We start from the raw sequence: 17,385 nt of genomic DNA on the forward strand, positions 1-17,385 counted from the left end.
TCTTTGTAGAAGCTCAATATTGAATCTATTGTATCTTTGTAATTGCAGAACTCCAAGGTCTGAAATTGCTTTCTATGGTAGCCCTCTGAGTCCTCTTTCCATTGCCACTAGTTTGATCAAAATTGGATTCTCCAAGAAAGAGTTATGCCCAATATCCCAAGATGATCTAATTATATAATTTTTCAGTAGAGAGAACTTGTACGATGTGCCACGTGTCACTCTTTCGACCTTCGAATCTAAAAAATATACACAGAAAAATATAGTCTGTCCTCTTTCTGTAACTTCTTACGAAATGTCAATTTGATGCTCAGAGAGAAAGTTATGACAATTTTCCCAAGGTCACCGATTTAAAATGTAAATTCAGGAGTCTACAAAAACCCTAACTTCCTCAGATCATATCTCCAAAAATATAGCGAACAAGATCTGAAATTCGGGCTCGAGGTTCAGAACATTTCGGCTCAAATGGGTTTTTTTTAGCTTCTGAAAAATCATAGAGAAAAAGTTATAGAGAAAATGCCACGATGACCTATTTGGAGCAGCGAAACCCTAGAATCCAAACCTCTAATACCAAATGCTAAAAAACCAACTGACAAAAAGATAGAAAAGATAGATCATTGAATTTAAAATCAGCCTCTTCAAGGGGTCAACCTCCTTTATAGTACACAAATGAACAATTCTTAGATGATACAAATGAAAAAACCTCCTTTCTATATATAAGAGTCTAAGGGGTCACAATATAATCAAAGCCGACATAACAATAATAATATAGGGGCACAATAATAACAATAGTGGGTTTCTATGGGGCACAATAATAAAAATATGGGGACAATAGGGGCACAACAATAAAAATAAGGGCTACAATGACAATAGTAATGGGGGAATCACTAGTATTATAGGGACCTAACACCCAAGGACTCAATGACAATGAAAACAAGTTTTTTTGGGTATCAATAATGCTCACAAAATTAATAATATGCATTCTTTCACATGTGATGCATAAATATAAATATATTTTTGATATTATGACTGCTAAATAATTGCCTATAATGGTTCTGGTGACCCTAATCTCTCTCAGAATCATGATTTCCAAAAAAATCAAACAAAAATGAATGATGGGAGAGGGATTGTTGAACATAAAAAGTTATCCATCACTATCCGAATTAAGCTATCCAAAAGGATCAAACAAAATTGCCTAAGGGGCGAGGGAGGATTAAACATAAAACCCAGTTGGTTTGCCTCTATGGGCTTTGAAGGGAGAGCAGGGCCTCCTCATATGTACATTAACTCATGAGTCCTTGGTTGGAAAAAGTCATTCCAACTTTAATCTGTCACAAACATTTGAAAAAAAATAAAATTATGTGATGGAGGTGTTTGGTTAACCTAACTTGATAATTTAGTCCAGTTGTAAACTCTCACAGACATTTGAAAAAGGAAAATGAAAAAAAAAAACAAATACATAGTGGGGGTGTTTGGTTAAGTAATTTCATGCTCATTAGGCATCCATGTTTAGACTATGGTTTGGGAAGACCACACCTATCACTCACATATTTTCAATTATTTTGGTTTTCTCCATTTATGATGATTTCTCTTATAGTGGTTTTGGTGACCCCAAACACTCTCTGAATCATTCTCCCCAAAAGTATCCAACAAAATTGCATGAGGGGAGATGGGTGTTGAATGTAAACCCCATTAGTTTGTCTCTGTGTGCTTTGAAGGGAGTGTTTGCTCATTGGTTGGAAAAATGAAGTCCAACTTTTAACCCTCACAAACATCCAAAAAAGGAAAAGGAAAAAAAAAACAAAGAAATATGTGGTTTGTGGCATTGGGCTATAGCTCATATGTGCACCAAATGTCTCCTTAGTTTTGAAATAGTGAGGACTCGTGCCTAGTTTTTGTAGAGGAGAAAGTGGGGCACATTAATTGGTGTGTATAAATAAATGGGAAGGCACTACAATGGCAAGAGTAGGGTGCAAGAATCCATGCCCATGTAGCTCCCACATTCCACATCTATGCTTGGGAATGGAAAATTTGCTTTCTTTTGGCCAGGTAGATGAGTGTTATGGCTTTTGACTGGCCTTGACACAATGCCACAATGATTTCATTTTGGTCACTTCCAAGTATTTTGACATTCTATTTCTCTAAATGCTCATCTTTCCATATGATTCATAAGTAGAGTGTAGGGTTTGTAATTTTATACATTCTTCAATAAGATTTGAAAATTCGTTGACTTGGTGAAGTTGGGGATTGAAGAGAACAATTTGAATATATCCTTTGTTTATTCTATTTTTTTTAATCCTGACTAATTCTTATGCCAAGCAGGGACTGACAGAGAGAAGGGAATATTTGTTTTTTTCTTGATGAAGACCAAGTATTTAACACTATTAAATGCAATCTCTACTAATCTATTTATTCTTTTTGTTTTAATTGTGCCAATGTGTTGATCAATTTATTATTTCTGTTTTAATTGTGCCAATGTGCTAAGCAATGTATGTGTTTGTGTTGTGTGTGTAGGAAAGACAGAGAGAGGGAAGGTGGAGGGAGATGGAGAGAGAGGTGTCTTTAATCTAAAATTTTGTTATCTTTGTAGCATTGGCAGAACTGGATAGAGATGTCGGTGAAGAGGAAATTAAATATGTTCATAGAGGTTTAGCCAAACAGTATCATCCCGATGGTATGCAGTTTTTTTCAACTGTCAGCTACAAAGGAGCTCAATAATATGCATTTAAGTTGGCCAGTATATCTATTATTTGTTCTTTGATGTTTGAATCTACAAGTTCATCTTCAAAATTTCTATGTAGTGATAAATTGATATAATATGACCATAGTGAAGTAGTAAGCAAATGCATGTATTTGGTGATTACTTATGTTCTAAAGGACTGAATTTGTTGTGTTGCATTGAATATCTCTTTAAATCACCAATGCTCTTGGATTCTTAGTAAAGGCACCTACCACATATTTTATGATTGCCAAGAAAGGCACAATAAATTCCTTATTTTAACAAGTCTTCCCTAAAGCACTCTTAGAACAATAAAAGATAGTCCTTCATGTGGTCAGTAGTTAGTGAATTTGCAATGTAATCCCAAACTATAATCTTTGGAATTTCCCTCAAAAAATAGTGGCAAGCTAGCTTGGGCTATCATGCACTGATCTATTTCATGGGCCATAGAAGTGAAATTTCATGTTGTAGGTCGTGCACCCTGTGTGCCCTACTTATATACTGAAAATTCACAAATAATTTTTGGCTCTTCAATTCTTTTCACCCTCTAAATTTTATCTACTTGGTTTGCTTACAAATCCATGTTATTTTCTGCTGAACGATTCGATATGGCTTGCTTAGTTGTCAACATGGAGAATGCATACATCAGGCTGAAACCTATCTGGTAATGATGCAGCTAAGCTCATTCCCAACACATGATTCCCATATATAGTGTGGCTTGGAGGATGTGTAGTAGTCAATTCTCTATTTAGCCATAGCACACACAATCATTATTCTAAGAAATTGTTTAATGATCGATTTGATTGAACTGGAGGCATGGTAAAATATATGGTTTATATTACTTGATGTCGTTAGTTGATGTGAGAGAGAAACTAACGCCTTTGCAAAAGCAGGATAGACGAAGAAAATAAATTTATTTTATGGATGAGTTAATAAATTATAAAATGCATCAATTTGATTCCATTTTGTGTTGTGATGATATGCTTTCTACATATTAAATTGTAAATTACAAAAACTTAAATCTTTTGGTTTGCTCAAAGTTGTTTCTTATGTTTACATTTATTTGGTTGATATATATATATTTTCCTCATTTTGGGGGCAATTAAACAAATTTATGGCAAAGAAAAATTGATTTAACTCTAATTGATGATGGAAGAATTGGAGTTGTTGGTTTAATCTGTTGAATAACCCTTTTGCTGAATATATTTAGTTTATCATAATTTGTAAATTATGAATGGAACTTGAAACTGTTCTCTTATTTCATCTTTGCATCACTTTGAGTGTTACTTTAAACAATTGTAAATGCCTTTTAGTTGTTTACTCAAGTTTCTTGAACAATTGTTTGTAGCCATTGAATTTTGCATGTTGCCTTGAAAAAGTTAAGATGTACATTGTGTAGGGAAATTGATTGAATTCAAATAAAAATGATTGTCAACGTTATGGGAACCACCTTAAAAATAACCCCTAAAAGTTGTTAATTTCAAATATTACTAGTTACAACACATATTAGTCACAACCTATATCAATAGACATAAGAGTTGCATGAAGATCTTCTTTGTATTCAAGTTCTAGACATGAATATATATGGTCTTGAACAAGACCCCAAGCAATAAGGAGTTTTCATGCTTCTGAAGCATATTAATCTGAATTTTGACATGGAGTGTTTGGTGATCTTTCAACACTTTGAATTCTCCTTATTAGAAGTGTGAATTGAAAGTTGATTCCTCAAGAGTGAGAGTTGTGCATATATTTTATTGAGGAAATGCAATAACATAAAATTATGTGGTTTATCATATCTCTTTGCAACAAACCTTTCATCAGTTAAATTTGATAATAATATATAAGTAATTGTATTCTAGTTGAAACTTTGCCCACCAAAAAAGTATTTTTTTGCAGATAAACATGACACAAAACAAGCCATTCTCCACCATTTCTCATTTTCAAATCTCTTTGCAACAAACCTTGATCATTTATGTTTAAAAGTTGTATATACGTAATTGTATTCTGGTTGAGTCATACCCAACAAGCATTTGCAAATAAGCATGGCCACAAAACAAGACATTGTCCACTATTTCTTCTTTTTAAATATGAAACATTTAACATTGAAAATTGCAGAGATGTTTGCTTTATAATAAGGTTTAGGTTTTATATATTTTTTTAAATTTCATTATAGAATTCACTTAAACTAAAATCAACAGAAATCTAAAATTTATTGAGATATAGTTATCTATTAAGTTTGATATGAACATATTGACTCATTTTATTGGGAATCAAACACAAGCAGGTATTGGGCAATCACAAGCACTTATTACAGAGAAACTCTAGGGTCACTAATAGTGTATGATATCTCCACATGGTGCTCGCTTGAGCACGTACCTCGGTGGCTTGAAGAGCTGAGAACGCATGCAAACAACAACAATGTGATCATGCTTGTTGGCAACAAATCTAATTTAGGGAACTTGAGGGAAGTGCCAACATAGGATGCTAAACAATATGCAGAGAAGGAGGGCTTGTTTTTTCTTCCTACTTTTGCTCTTGATGCCACCAATGTTGATAATGAATTTCTCACTGTCCTCTGTGAGGTCTACAAGGTGGTGAGTAAAAAGGCCTTCACTGCAAGCCAGGATGATGGGCATGGGCTCAGGTCCATTATGTCAGGAAGAAGACTAGATTTAACTCCATGTGATGATAATAAGGCTAATATGGCAGGATGTTGTTATTAATAGTGATATTCATTTTCATAATTGGGCCTATGGCCATTCAGATTCCAGAGGAGAGGCCGACATTGGATGTATCTGAGGCATAAAATATCATGACGGATCTGTGATACATATGAGGAAAGTAACAAAGTTTTGACAGATTTGTGCTAGACTTAATTGATCCATGGCCTATAATGTTCACTTTCTTGTAAAGGCATGCCCTTTTTTTTTAATTAATTGTTCTTTCATGGTAAAACTGATGAATACATCATACCAAATCTACTTTTTCTATTAAATTCAAGTTGACAATTTAATACAAAAGTTAAAAGCAAAAAGAACAAAAGAAAAAATTATTATAAATGAGCGAGAGTTGGGAGTTGATTTATGCAACTGCAATTGCTCTTTATTGTTTTTAGTAGTATGCACAATTAATTTACTGCATATTTACATCTAGATTTCAAGAACTTGGGCGTAAGTTAAGTCTCGTTTATCCTAGACCTCAACTTGTTTCAGGTTTTGCCATTGAGCAGAATTCCATACTTAATGGCATTCTCCTGGACCTCAACTTGTTTCAGGTTTTGCCATTTTTTTGACATAAACTTTAACATTTATATGTCACCTCAATTAAAAAATAATAAAAAATTAATAGTGTAAATGTTTAATATTTAACATAAACATTTAACATTGATATGTCACCTCAATTAAAAATAATAAAAAATTAAAAATAATAGAGAGCTAAGTATGGTGGATATGTTGTAGTGTAAACATTTAAATCTTGGCTCAATTAATAATAAAAAGGTAAAAGTAATAGCCCCAAGGGTTAGCTCAGTCGGTCGAGTTCTTGTTGCTAAGTACGTCGCAAATTGGGAGGTAACGAGGTTAAATCTCCTCGGCGCCCTTGGGGTTAGGCCTTGCTTGTTTGGCCAATGGGTAGATCCTTTCGAGTTGATCTGCTTGGATTTTGCCACTGGATGTAGCGGGGATCTTCCTGGATTTTTCCAGTGGATGTAGTGGCAAAGTAATAAAAATAATGAAGTTCAATTGTTATTTTGTTTTGCAGGGCAACTTAGCCCCTCCAACTCAAATTAGAAATTATGCAATGGGAAAAATTGCATAAATAATTATAAGTTACATTTATCAATGCTAAATTAATAATTGTTGAAAGAGGAATCATCCTATCCCCTCCAACTCAAATTAGAAATTATGCTATGGGAAAAATTGCATAAATAATTATAAGTTACATTTATCAATGCTAAATTAATAATGGTTGAAAGACAAATCATCTTATCGTTTTCTTTTGGAAGTAACTGATAAATTAAAATGTGAAGTGGATAAGTAAATTGTTTGCTAGCCCCAAGGGCTGGATTTTTCTAGTGGATGTAGCGGCCAAGTAATAAAAATAATTAAGTTCAATTATTATTTTGTTTTGTAGGGCAACTTAGCCCCTCCAACTCAAATTAGAAATTATGCTATGGGAAAAATTGCATAAATAATTATAAGTTACATTTATCAATGCTAAATTAATAATGGTTGAAAGACAAATAATCATATCCCCTCCAACTCAAATTAGAAATTATGCTATGGGGAAAATTGCATAAATAACTATAAGTTACATTTATCAATGCTAAATTAATAATGGTTGAAAGACAAATCATCTTATCGTCTTCTTTTGGAAGTAACTAATAAATTAAAATGTGAAGTGGATAAGTAAATTGTTTGCTAGCCCCAAGGGATAACTCACTTCGTCGAGTTCCTGTAGTACCTCCCTTATCGGGAGGTCACAGATCAAATCTCCTGGATGCCCTTGTGGTTACCTGGATTTCCCTGTGGATGTAGCGACCACTCACTTTCCGTGAACCACTATAAACATTTAAATCTTGGCTCAATTAATAATAAAAAATTAAAAGTAATAAAAATAAGAAAATTCAATTTGTTATATTGTAATTTTGTTTCCGAGGGTAGCTTAGCCCCTCCAACTAAAGTTAGAAATTATGCCATGGGAAAAATTGCATAAATAATTATAAGTTACAATTGTCAATGCTAAATTAATAATTGTTGATAGACAAACCATCCTAAGTCTTTCTTTAGCATAAATTGAGATGTAAAGTGGATAAGTAAGTGGGTAATAATAATTATCTACACATTTACAATTTTACTCTTACGTAAGTGCTGAAATAATGGTGGGAAGTAACTTCCGTAAGTATATTTTTTACATCTTATATCTATTCATTTTTTATGCAAAGACTTGCTTAAATAATGGTAGGAAGTAACTCCTGTAAGTGAATTTTTACATTTTATACCTATCCATTTTTTATGCAAAGACTTGCTTAAATTATTGTGGGTAGTAATTGATGGTCAATGCTAAACTAATAGTGATGGTAGACTAATAATGATTCCATAACTATATTTAATTTAATTAATAAAGACATAAACAACTTAAAACTTACAATATAACAAGTTTCTTAACCATGAATATCCACCCCACTTTACTATGGATATTATTAACTTGTAAATAGGTTTTGTTACAATATCATGGCTTATCAATACCACATGCCGAAAAACCATAACTCATTTCCCGATCAAAATTTAAAATGTAAAATATTTAAGAAATTACATATAACATTCATTAAATAAAGTGGAAATTCTCCATCATATGGATGGAGAGAGGGGGGAGGGGAGAAAAGAAGAGAATCGGGAGGAGAGGGAGAGAGAGGGAAGTGTAAGAAAGATGGAGAGAGGAGAGGAGGGAAGACAAAGAGGAGAGGAAAGAGAGAGAATGATATAGAGATGGAGGGGGGAGAGAGGAGGAGAGAGAGAGGGAGAGAAGGGGAAGAGAGAGGAGGAGACATAGATGGAGGGGGAAGAGAGGGGGAGAGAGAGAAGGAGAGGGAGGGAGATAATGACATAGTTGGAGTGTGGACAAAGAGAGATGGGGGGAGAGATAGAGGGAGGTGGGAGAGAAAGGGAGAGATAGGGAGGAAGAGAGAGGGGACTTGAGAGAGAGGAGAGAGGAAGGGATTGATTAGATGAGGGAAGAGAGAGAGAGAGAGGGAGAGATGGATCCAACCTAGATATGGTATGTGTGAATGTAAAAACTAGCCTAGATCCATCTTGACTCTGGATCTATCAAGCATTGAGAGGGATCAAATCTCTTTTCAATTTAAAATAGGTTTGTATCTCAAGAGATTTGATCCCTCTCGGCACTTGAAAGATCCGAGATCAAGATGGATCTAGGCTGGTTATTTAATTATAATAGCCAACAACTCAATTCGTGATTGCTATGTTATGATGTAGTATGTAAACTATGAAATTCAATGTTCAAATTCCCATGAGTCAAACCATTAACCCATTTATAAGCTTTCTATACTCACCGTAGTAGCAAGAGAATCACTTTTAACACTAATATGGACCCATATCTCACTGAATTTTGATTTATTATATCATCATAAAAGTATAGTTTAACTGAGAGATGTTTATAGTTATTTTTGAGCAATTTTTTAAGTCAATTTTGCCTAAATTTTAATATAATTTTTTTAGGATTGTAATTTTGAATTATATAATCTACAAAATTTTGAAAGTGCTGAATCTATTTATGCATTAAAAAAATCACAATCTCACTTGAAATTATTATACCCCTAATTTGAACCTGAAAAACCAAAACATCTATTCATCCAAACATTTACTAATTTAAGTGTGCTTATATAAATTTTGAAAAAATTCATTTTCATATAAAAGACCCCAAACTTTCCACTAAACCATAGTTTAGGACACCAAATCCTATTTGTCCATTCAAATAATACCTGAAAGGAGCCACACACATACTTTTTGGGCTGAGAGTCTCTCCAACCTTCTCTAACATAGCAATATAACAACTTAACAATATAAAAAAAAATGTTATAATGTCTTGTCTTATAAACATTTTAACTTAATCAAATTAAAAAATAATATTAAATTAAAAAATTAAATTAATAATTATTTCATCACAACGATATTGAAAAAAGAACATTACTATGTTTTATAAAAAAACATATACCCATCTCTTCATAACTCTTATCGTCGAAAAGCCACGTGAACGGTTTTCCAGGTGAAGCTTGGTAAAGCTAACGGAATATAAAAGGGGGACTATTGAAATAGGAGGAGACTATTTAAAGAGTTTTTGAGACTCGAATCATTTTTTTTTATGACGCGGGTTTAACTATAGCATCGGTTGATTCCTGCTTGGAGAAGCGGAAGCCTTGCCAATACACATTTTTTTGAAAACAAGCGGATGCCATTGTCGCCGTGAAGCTCGTCAGTTAGGTAGTTTTTCCTTTCGAATCTTCCTCGTTTTTAAATTTTCAAACATGAAAAAACCCAATTTTTTTTTAATGAGCGTAGTCTAGGCTTTGTATAACAGGGGTTTTGAAGAATTTCTCGACACCCCAGCACTCTTTGTGTGAATGAGGCGGTACTTTGATAAGAATCGAAGAGCAAACACTACAGATAATAGTTGGTTTAATTCTGAATTGTTCATAATTTATTATAAATGTGTTAACTATGTGTTTTTTATATTATTTCGAGTGCTTGCTCTATGTATCTTTGCATCGTCATTTCCTTCCAAAATTAACGTATGTGCGTCGATTGCTGTGTGATTTCCAAAATATTTCTGTTTTGTCTTTCAATTACTCAGCCTGAAAACATTGCTGTGAAAGACTGGTCAAAGATTCCTGTATCAGTGGAGCTTCTCAATCAAGAGAAGAATCCTGTATGTGCCCGCGCTTCGAAAAATGTGCCCAATACGTTCTTTCTTCGGCTTAGGCAAATTTATTGTCTTGTGTGAGTCTGGTCAAAGATTTTTGTATCAATAGAGCGTCTCTGTGTGCACACGCTTGGAAAACCGTGGCCCAAGGTCAAGGGTTGCACTGCATAACAGTTTCTTCTTTCAGCTCATGTGCCAAGGACCGAGGGGTATTTATTTTACCAAAATTTTCAGTCTTCGTCGTACGTCATTATGGTCGAGTCCTTGTGGATGACAATGATAATGGAATCCTTGTGGGTGGCTTTTCTACTCTCATCAGGGCCTCGGTGGCATCTGTTTCATATTTTGCTATAAACAGCAATGCGACTTATTAAATTTCTTCAAACATTTTATAACTTTAATATGAAATATGCCAGGATTTGAGCTCGGCCTGGTCCCTTTTTTGAAGGGACTCGCCATTCAGGTTGGACAGACCTCGGTGAAAATGGAACCCTGGGGGATAGCACAGTTATGAATCCATAATCCAGCATACAGTTATGCAGCATAAATTCATGTATGTTTAGAGTTACATAGAAAGGTGGGACCTCATCACTTCTCTCTTCAATATGTGGTCCAAACATCACCACAGGTTTTTCATCATTCACATTTAAAGTATCTTGTTGCATATTTACGTGTAAAGGTGCAGCACTTTAGCTATTTGTTTCTGGTAAACTGGGTTTTTAGCCAATTCACTCAGTGGAACAGGAATCTTCACCTTTTATAACTCTTTCTCCAAATTAAATAAAAACGCTGGATGCCCTCTGATCCTTTAATTGCTCTTACTGTTCCTTATTCTGCTGGCTGGACTAATTTTGTTGCATAGGACTCGCCTTTTGTGGAGTGGGAGCAACTACTCTTTCTGGCTCCTTACCTTTAGTACGATCCTTTTTATTTTCACCATGATCAGATCTTTTAGGCTGATTATTCGATTTATTTGGCTTGTGATTGGGTCTGATGTAATAATTAGTCTGTAATTGAGCCTCCATAAAAACAGAAAATCTCTGGCAGAATGAAGCCAGATCATCCTTCATATTTTGCAAATTTACGTTGAACTCCTGAGCTTGTAACTCTCCAACCTCATCTGTGTTATTTTCTTCACATGAATCAAAATCTTCTATAAAATTCCGAGTTTCTTCTATATTTTCTTCATCTTCATCATCAATCATAAGAGGGGGCTGAACTTGTTCATTTGCATTTCTTTCTCGTCCATTTTCTGTTCCTGAGAATCCTTCACTACTCCTGAAGTGCTGGCCTCCTTTTTAATTTTCTTTTTCTCTGCTGATTCTGTTTCAGTCTTCAACTTACCTGCTGCTGCCAAATTTGTTTCAACTTCAATAACATCTACCTGCATCCTTCCTAAAGTATCAGACTTCCTTTCTCTGAGCGTTAGTGCAAAATCAGGCTCACATGCTGCTGCAAAGCAACCTTGGCTGCAGTCTGTGAAGGTATTATCTCAGCTGGCATTTCATTGTATTCTCTGTTAAATCATTTAATAAAATCATCAATCGCTTCACTGTTTTTTTTCTTTATTGCATTAAATTCTGACCAGTAATAAAAATGGCCTTTCTTCTCCATCCTCCAAAAGGCCCATGAATGAATTGAATCAGCAGTAAGCTGCCTGAACCACTTGCTAACCTCTCCGCCTCGTGTAAAAGTCTTCCTCATCCACATTTATATTATCAGCAAAGTCTAAGAAAGCTGCAAGATGTTGCTCTGCAGTGATTTCTCCTTCTCCATTGAATCTGGGCAGGTGTTTAAGATACCCCTTAGGCATATCATGCAAAAGTGAAGGTAAACGGAGGGGTGCTTACCTGGCTGCTACAAGAGCATTGACAGACATTGGATTCTGCTGGGACTGAATAGGTCTCTGGAATTATCATTTGAGGATCTACTTCTGTGACAGCTGTCTGTGTAGGTGTAACAGTGGTCACCAAAGGGTTGTCTGTGTAGGTGTAACAGTGGTCGCCAAAGGATTGACAACTTTAATATGTTTGTCTTCCTGAAATTCGGGAAAAATGAAGGCAGTTTCTTGGGGATTATTAACTTCAGGATTCTCAATTTTTAAAATGAGGAAAGTCAAAGGAAGGATCTCCTCAGGTCTCGTACTTTTCCAGCGAATCAATTTTCTCAAAGGGAATACCATGTTTATGAAAATGGGGAGCTCTGGGAGTGATTTCTGGAGCTTCTACAGGACTGATTGAGCTTTCAGCTTCTTGACCAGGAGTAACCCTTATTAGGGTTACTAGAGCTTGGAAGTTTTTCTCGCCCGCCAATTTGATGTAACTCCTGGAAACAAATCTTGGTTGAGGAGATTAGTGCCCAGGCATCTAAGTTTTCTTTCAACAGAATTTGTTAGGAAGCAGGCTTTTCATAAAAATGAATCTTGAAGTCAAGAGTTATTCTCTATAACCAGTAGGCTATGCCTAGAATATCTACAGACTCAAAACTTAAAGGGTGATAGGTGAAAGTAGAAGGAGAACCAACTTTCTGGGCATGTTTGAATTGAGGAAGTCAGAACTTGAATAGAACTGCTTTAAACAATTATGTTTAAAGGGATGTAACAGTACTTGAGGTTACTGGTATAAGACAGCAGGTGTGATTGCTTGTACAAATCTAAGTATTTGCACAAATCTAACTCTGTCCAGAGACGAATTTACGTATTTCTGGGCACAAAACTCATTCAGATTTTAAAATACTGTTAAAAATGCACGGAGTGATCCAAGGAAAACATAACAACAGAAGAGAGAAACAGACTGCAAATATATCAAGAATCTTTTTGGTTAAAGAAAATGTCTTACAGACTTCATAGATTTCCTTATGCAAAAATAATGCTCTCAAGCCAAAACTTCCGAACCATTCTCCCTTGGTTCTTCATTATTTTTATACATCCAACATACACCTTCTTCTGCTTATTCCTGTCATAAAGATTTGCTTCAAACCTGCCAGAAGGCGTCTTTCTAACACCAAAGAAATGTGAATCATTCTCAACAATTTCAGGGCTTTCATTTTGTTCAGATGAGGAAGAATTGTTCTCACTATCAGTTGCTCTCTTAGCCTGACTAATTGCATCTATAAAATGTTCACCTAGCCCTGCATAACTTCAAGAACAACGCTGTAATCTCTGAGTTCCAGTTTACAATCTACCTGGTCATCCTTATCAGCCGAAAACTCAGGATGGTTGTTCTTGTCTGGAATTAAACCTTTTTTTCCTTATTGCTTCCACAAAGAAATGATACACTTTAACCCAAAACTAATATACACAACAAAACGAAACAAAAATGAGTTGTAGGTTACAACAGTATGTCCGATATTTGCCTGGAAATAAATCTTTATATTTATAGATATTTTGAACTTGAAGCATGGATTCTTTGATTAATCTCTACATCTTATTCTACGATTCCATGTTGAGGCCATATTTTATATAACTTATTAAGTGTTATTACTTTTGAGTTTGCTGAGCTGGTCCTCTTTGTTGTGTTGAGTAAGCTAATTTTTTAACGATGTTGTTTAACATTTAAAGACTTTACGGAGATTAAATACTTTTGTTGTGCAGGAGTAAATCATTTCTTTGCCTGTGCATCATGGCTACCAGTAAGTCCTTATATCCGTCATTGGACTCACTGAAAAGAAATGTTAATTCGGAATTGAATTTATTGGACGGTTGTTTATTTACCCAAAGGTAACAATATATTGTTTCTTTCCAAGAATGATGAAGTCCTGAGTTTGGGATGCTGCAGGAACTCAGTTTGAAAATTCCAGTGAGGTTGGCGTCTTTTCAAAACTTACTAATGGATATTGCCTGGTGGCCATTGGAGGATCAGAAAACTTTTACAGGTTTGGTTTAAGGAAATCCTCTATTGCTCATTTAATGTGCATGGTTATGAAGATTATTTGATGTACTTGTTAAATATAGATTTTGAAAGGAACTTAGATAGGTTTCTGGGACATCGTTTCTTAATTGTTTTGCATTCTTTGTTTCAGCACATTTGAGGCAGAACTGGCAGATGCTATTCCTGTTGTGAAGACATCTATTGGAGGCACCAGGATTGTTGGGCGTCTTTGTGCTGGTACATTTTCAGTTGATATACAAATGTGGTTCTGACAATATAGAAACGTGAGCAACTTTGCTTTCTACATACTGAGTCCTGACTTTATGTCTTTACCACTGACAGGGAACAAAAATGGTCTTTTACTCCCAAACACAACTACCGACCAAGGTAAGCCCCAGAGACAATAATCCTATCTGTTTAATACATGTGGTATCTGAATTTTCAGTTTTTGTTGTGAACAATGTTGCCTTTAGATTTTATTGTTTGCATGCGTTGTTTTAGCTATTATTCTATTCATTGTTTTGTCGCTTCTCACATGCTTGTCTTATTTCAAGACTTGAATCTCATCATTGCTTTTTGTTCACTGGTTCACAGAACTTCAGCACTTGAAGAATAGTTTGCCGGATGAAGTTGTGGTGCAACGAGTTGAAGAACGACTATCTGCACTTGGCAATTGTGTGGTGTGCAATGATCATGTTGCTCTCATTCATACTGACCTGGACAAGGTTTGTGCTTATCTCTACATTGTTCTTTGATAAAAATAGGTCTCTTTTGTAGGATTCCCTAATTGTCTTCTCACTTGTGCTTTATAAGTATATATGATATAATATGTTTTAAGATATAATTTATATTTTGAGAATATTTATATCGGAGAACCTAATGGTCAATTCAATTTTGAACCAAATTTGAACCTCAAAGATGGCCCTTTCTCAGTTCTGGGTATTTGAATAACACTTCCTTGATCATGTCAATAATTACTTGGCTCACCCTCCTGCCTTTTTGTCATTCTAGTTTTGGTTTCCCACTAGAATAACTAGGTAGTTTTTCTTCCTTGTTATTTGGGGTTCAATGTGTGTGATATGATTTGCATACGAGCCTCTGCAGGTGTGGTAGGTGTACTTTCTTAAACACTCCTTTAATTTGATCGTATCCCTTGTACTTTTCTATTAGCTGATTCCTTGGGCAATCCCATGGGTACTATACCATACTTGATTTCTGGATTCCTTGAGCAGTCAAGGTCTTGCTTTTGGTTGTTTGGACATTAGTAGGGTATTTTATTTGTCTTTATTTCTTTTTAGTCCACAAATAAATAAGATATCTAAGGCACTCTTTATGAATTGGCCTTGTTAATGGATATTTATTGCCTCCCACAATTGTTCCTAGAGTCGGGGCTGGGACTGGCATTTGTTTGTGGAATACTATTTTCTTTTCATGCTGAATTTGGTATATACCAATCTTAGATGTGAAGGTATCAAAAAATAAAAAAAAAATTGCAAAAAGTCTTACATTTTGGACGGTAAGATATTTTTCAGAGCTTTTAAGGGCCGAAGAAGTGAATTAGAATGAACTTTAATTGACAGTAGATGGGCAAACAGAAAAAAAAATTTCACATTTTTTTCTTTTCAATTAAACACACTTTAAAGAGCTTCTGTGTTGGTGGGGTCTGGTAGGGTGTAAAGTTTTCCTAATACAGAATGCGTGATGATAAATTTTTTTAATTTGTAATGTAAGAGGAATTCTGATTAAGCAGTGGTTTATTTCTTCAGTTGGATATATTGCTTCAAGTTTGTCAGATTTCTCAGTCGGATCTTTACAATGTCTCATTTATTCTGAGTCATTCCGTTTTGTTTGTCCAGGAGACAGAAGAATTAATAGCAGACGTTCTGGGAGTTGAGGTTTTCAGGCAAACTATTGCTGGAAATATTCTTGTTGGGAGTTATAGTGTTTTTTCTAATAGAGGTGGCCTGGTAAGTAAATTTTTGACATGCCAAGCTCGCATTGAATCCTTCTTTTGGCATTTTACTAATATGTATTTCTGTATATTTTCTTCCATGCAATTTAATGGGGAATTTGTTGATGTTAAATAGGTCCATCCACACACTTCAATAGAAGATCTGGATGAATTATCAACTCTTCTTCAAGTGCCTCTTGTGGCAGGCACTGTCAATCGTGGAAGTGAAGTAATAGGCGCTGGAATGATTGTAAATGATTGGACAGCTTTTTGTGGTCTGGACACAACTGCAACTGAATTGTCTGTTATCGAAAGTGTTTTCAAGTTGAGAGAATCACAGCCTAGTGCTATTGTCGATGAGATGAGAAAGTCATTGATAGATACTTTTGTCTGAGTATCAATGCCATTTCTTTTGTCTTATCGCTTTTTAGTTAAACTTACTATCAGTCCTGTCTAAAATTTCAAGTGATAATCTTTTGTCATTTTGCGAAATTGATGTAAAAGTTCATGCTTTACAAAGTTATGACACATCATTGTCACAATTATTCTAAGTTTCATTTGGTTGTGTACCATTTCTATACTTGAGTGAATATTGAATTCTTATTATTATGTTGAACGAGTTCTGTAACTAAACTCCATGGCTAACATGTGGGTAGCTGTTATGTCTGTTAAACCTTGAGAATATTGAGTTATTATGTTGAACGAGTTCTGTAACTACACTCCACGGCTAACATGTGTGTAGCAGTTATGTCTTTTAAATCTGTATCTGTCTAAGAGTGACTTACGTTTGTTGTAAACGCTTGGGAATATTGTAAATGTATGTCTTGCTGCAGATACACCAAAATCCCGATTCTTCAAGTACGTAATCAATCACATCGTGCATTGTTCATATTATTCCTTTTAGCCATAAAATCATTGACTTAAAATGAGGTGGTTTGAGGTAAATACATGTGATTATGAATAAAAAGTTTGCTCAAAAAGATCTCTTGGGAGTTGATTATTTTTATTTGAGTGCTGATTAAGAGTGGCGTGATGGTGAGCGGGCACATGAATGTGTCATTGGATCTCATGCGGACCATATGTATGGATGGTTGATTCAATGCACATTACAATGTGATGTGTCTGTACAAATGGGATATAAATGTTCAACATTATCTCATATGGACCATATGTTTGGACAGTTGATTCAATGCAATGTATTGTATCTGTTTGTACAAATGGGATATAAATGTTCAACATTATCTCATATGGACCATATGTTTGGACGGTTGATTCAATGCAATGTATTGTATCTGTTCAAATGGGATATAAATGTTCGAAACCATCTTTCACAAAAATAATTTTATTCAGAGGTTTTTCATTTTTAAAAATAAATAATCATTATTGTTTGCTATGTGTGGGAGCATTGAATT

General features: G+C 34.8%; 1 protein-coding gene across 1 annotated transcript; it reads left to right on the forward strand.

The window, feature by feature from the left end:
• The first annotated feature begins 9,548 nt into the window (after positions 1-9,548).
• LOC149224466 (eukaryotic translation initiation factor 6-2-like) lies at positions 9,549-16,692 on the forward strand. The gene is made up of 8 exons (XM_089386121.1): positions 9,549-9,714; positions 13,746-13,783; positions 13,930-14,026; positions 14,174-14,259; positions 14,365-14,409; positions 14,617-14,747; positions 15,879-15,989; positions 16,110-16,692. Exons 2-8 carry the CDS (start codon positions 13,774-13,776, stop codon positions 16,365-16,367), a joined length of 738 nt encoding a protein of 245 aa, XP_089242247.1. The 5' UTR covers positions 9,549-9,714; positions 13,746-13,773; the 3' UTR covers positions 16,368-16,692.
• The last annotated feature ends 693 nt before the right edge of the window (positions 16,693-17,385 follow it).

The sequence above is a fragment of the Pinus tabuliformis genome, chromosome Q, assembly GCF_031772625.1.
Source record: "Pinus tabuliformis cultivar Carrire ecotype Pingquan chromosome Q, CPIR1, whole genome shotgun sequence".
In the NCBI taxonomy this organism is placed as follows: Eukaryota; Viridiplantae; Streptophyta; class Pinopsida; order Pinales; family Pinaceae; genus Pinus; species Pinus tabuliformis.

What these genes read in the sequence shown, in the direction of transcription:
- LOC149224466 (XM_089386121.1), top strand. An exon ending in GGATCAGAAAACTTTTACAG is followed by an intron (nt 14,027 to 14,173) that starts GTTTGGTTTAAG and finishes TCTTTGTTTCAG; the next exon opens with CACATTTGAGGCAGAACTGG. An exon ending in TTCATACTGACCTGGACAAG is followed by an intron (nt 14,748 to 15,878) that starts GTTTGTGCTTAT and finishes TTGTTTGTCCAG; the next exon opens with GAGACAGAAGAATTAATAGC.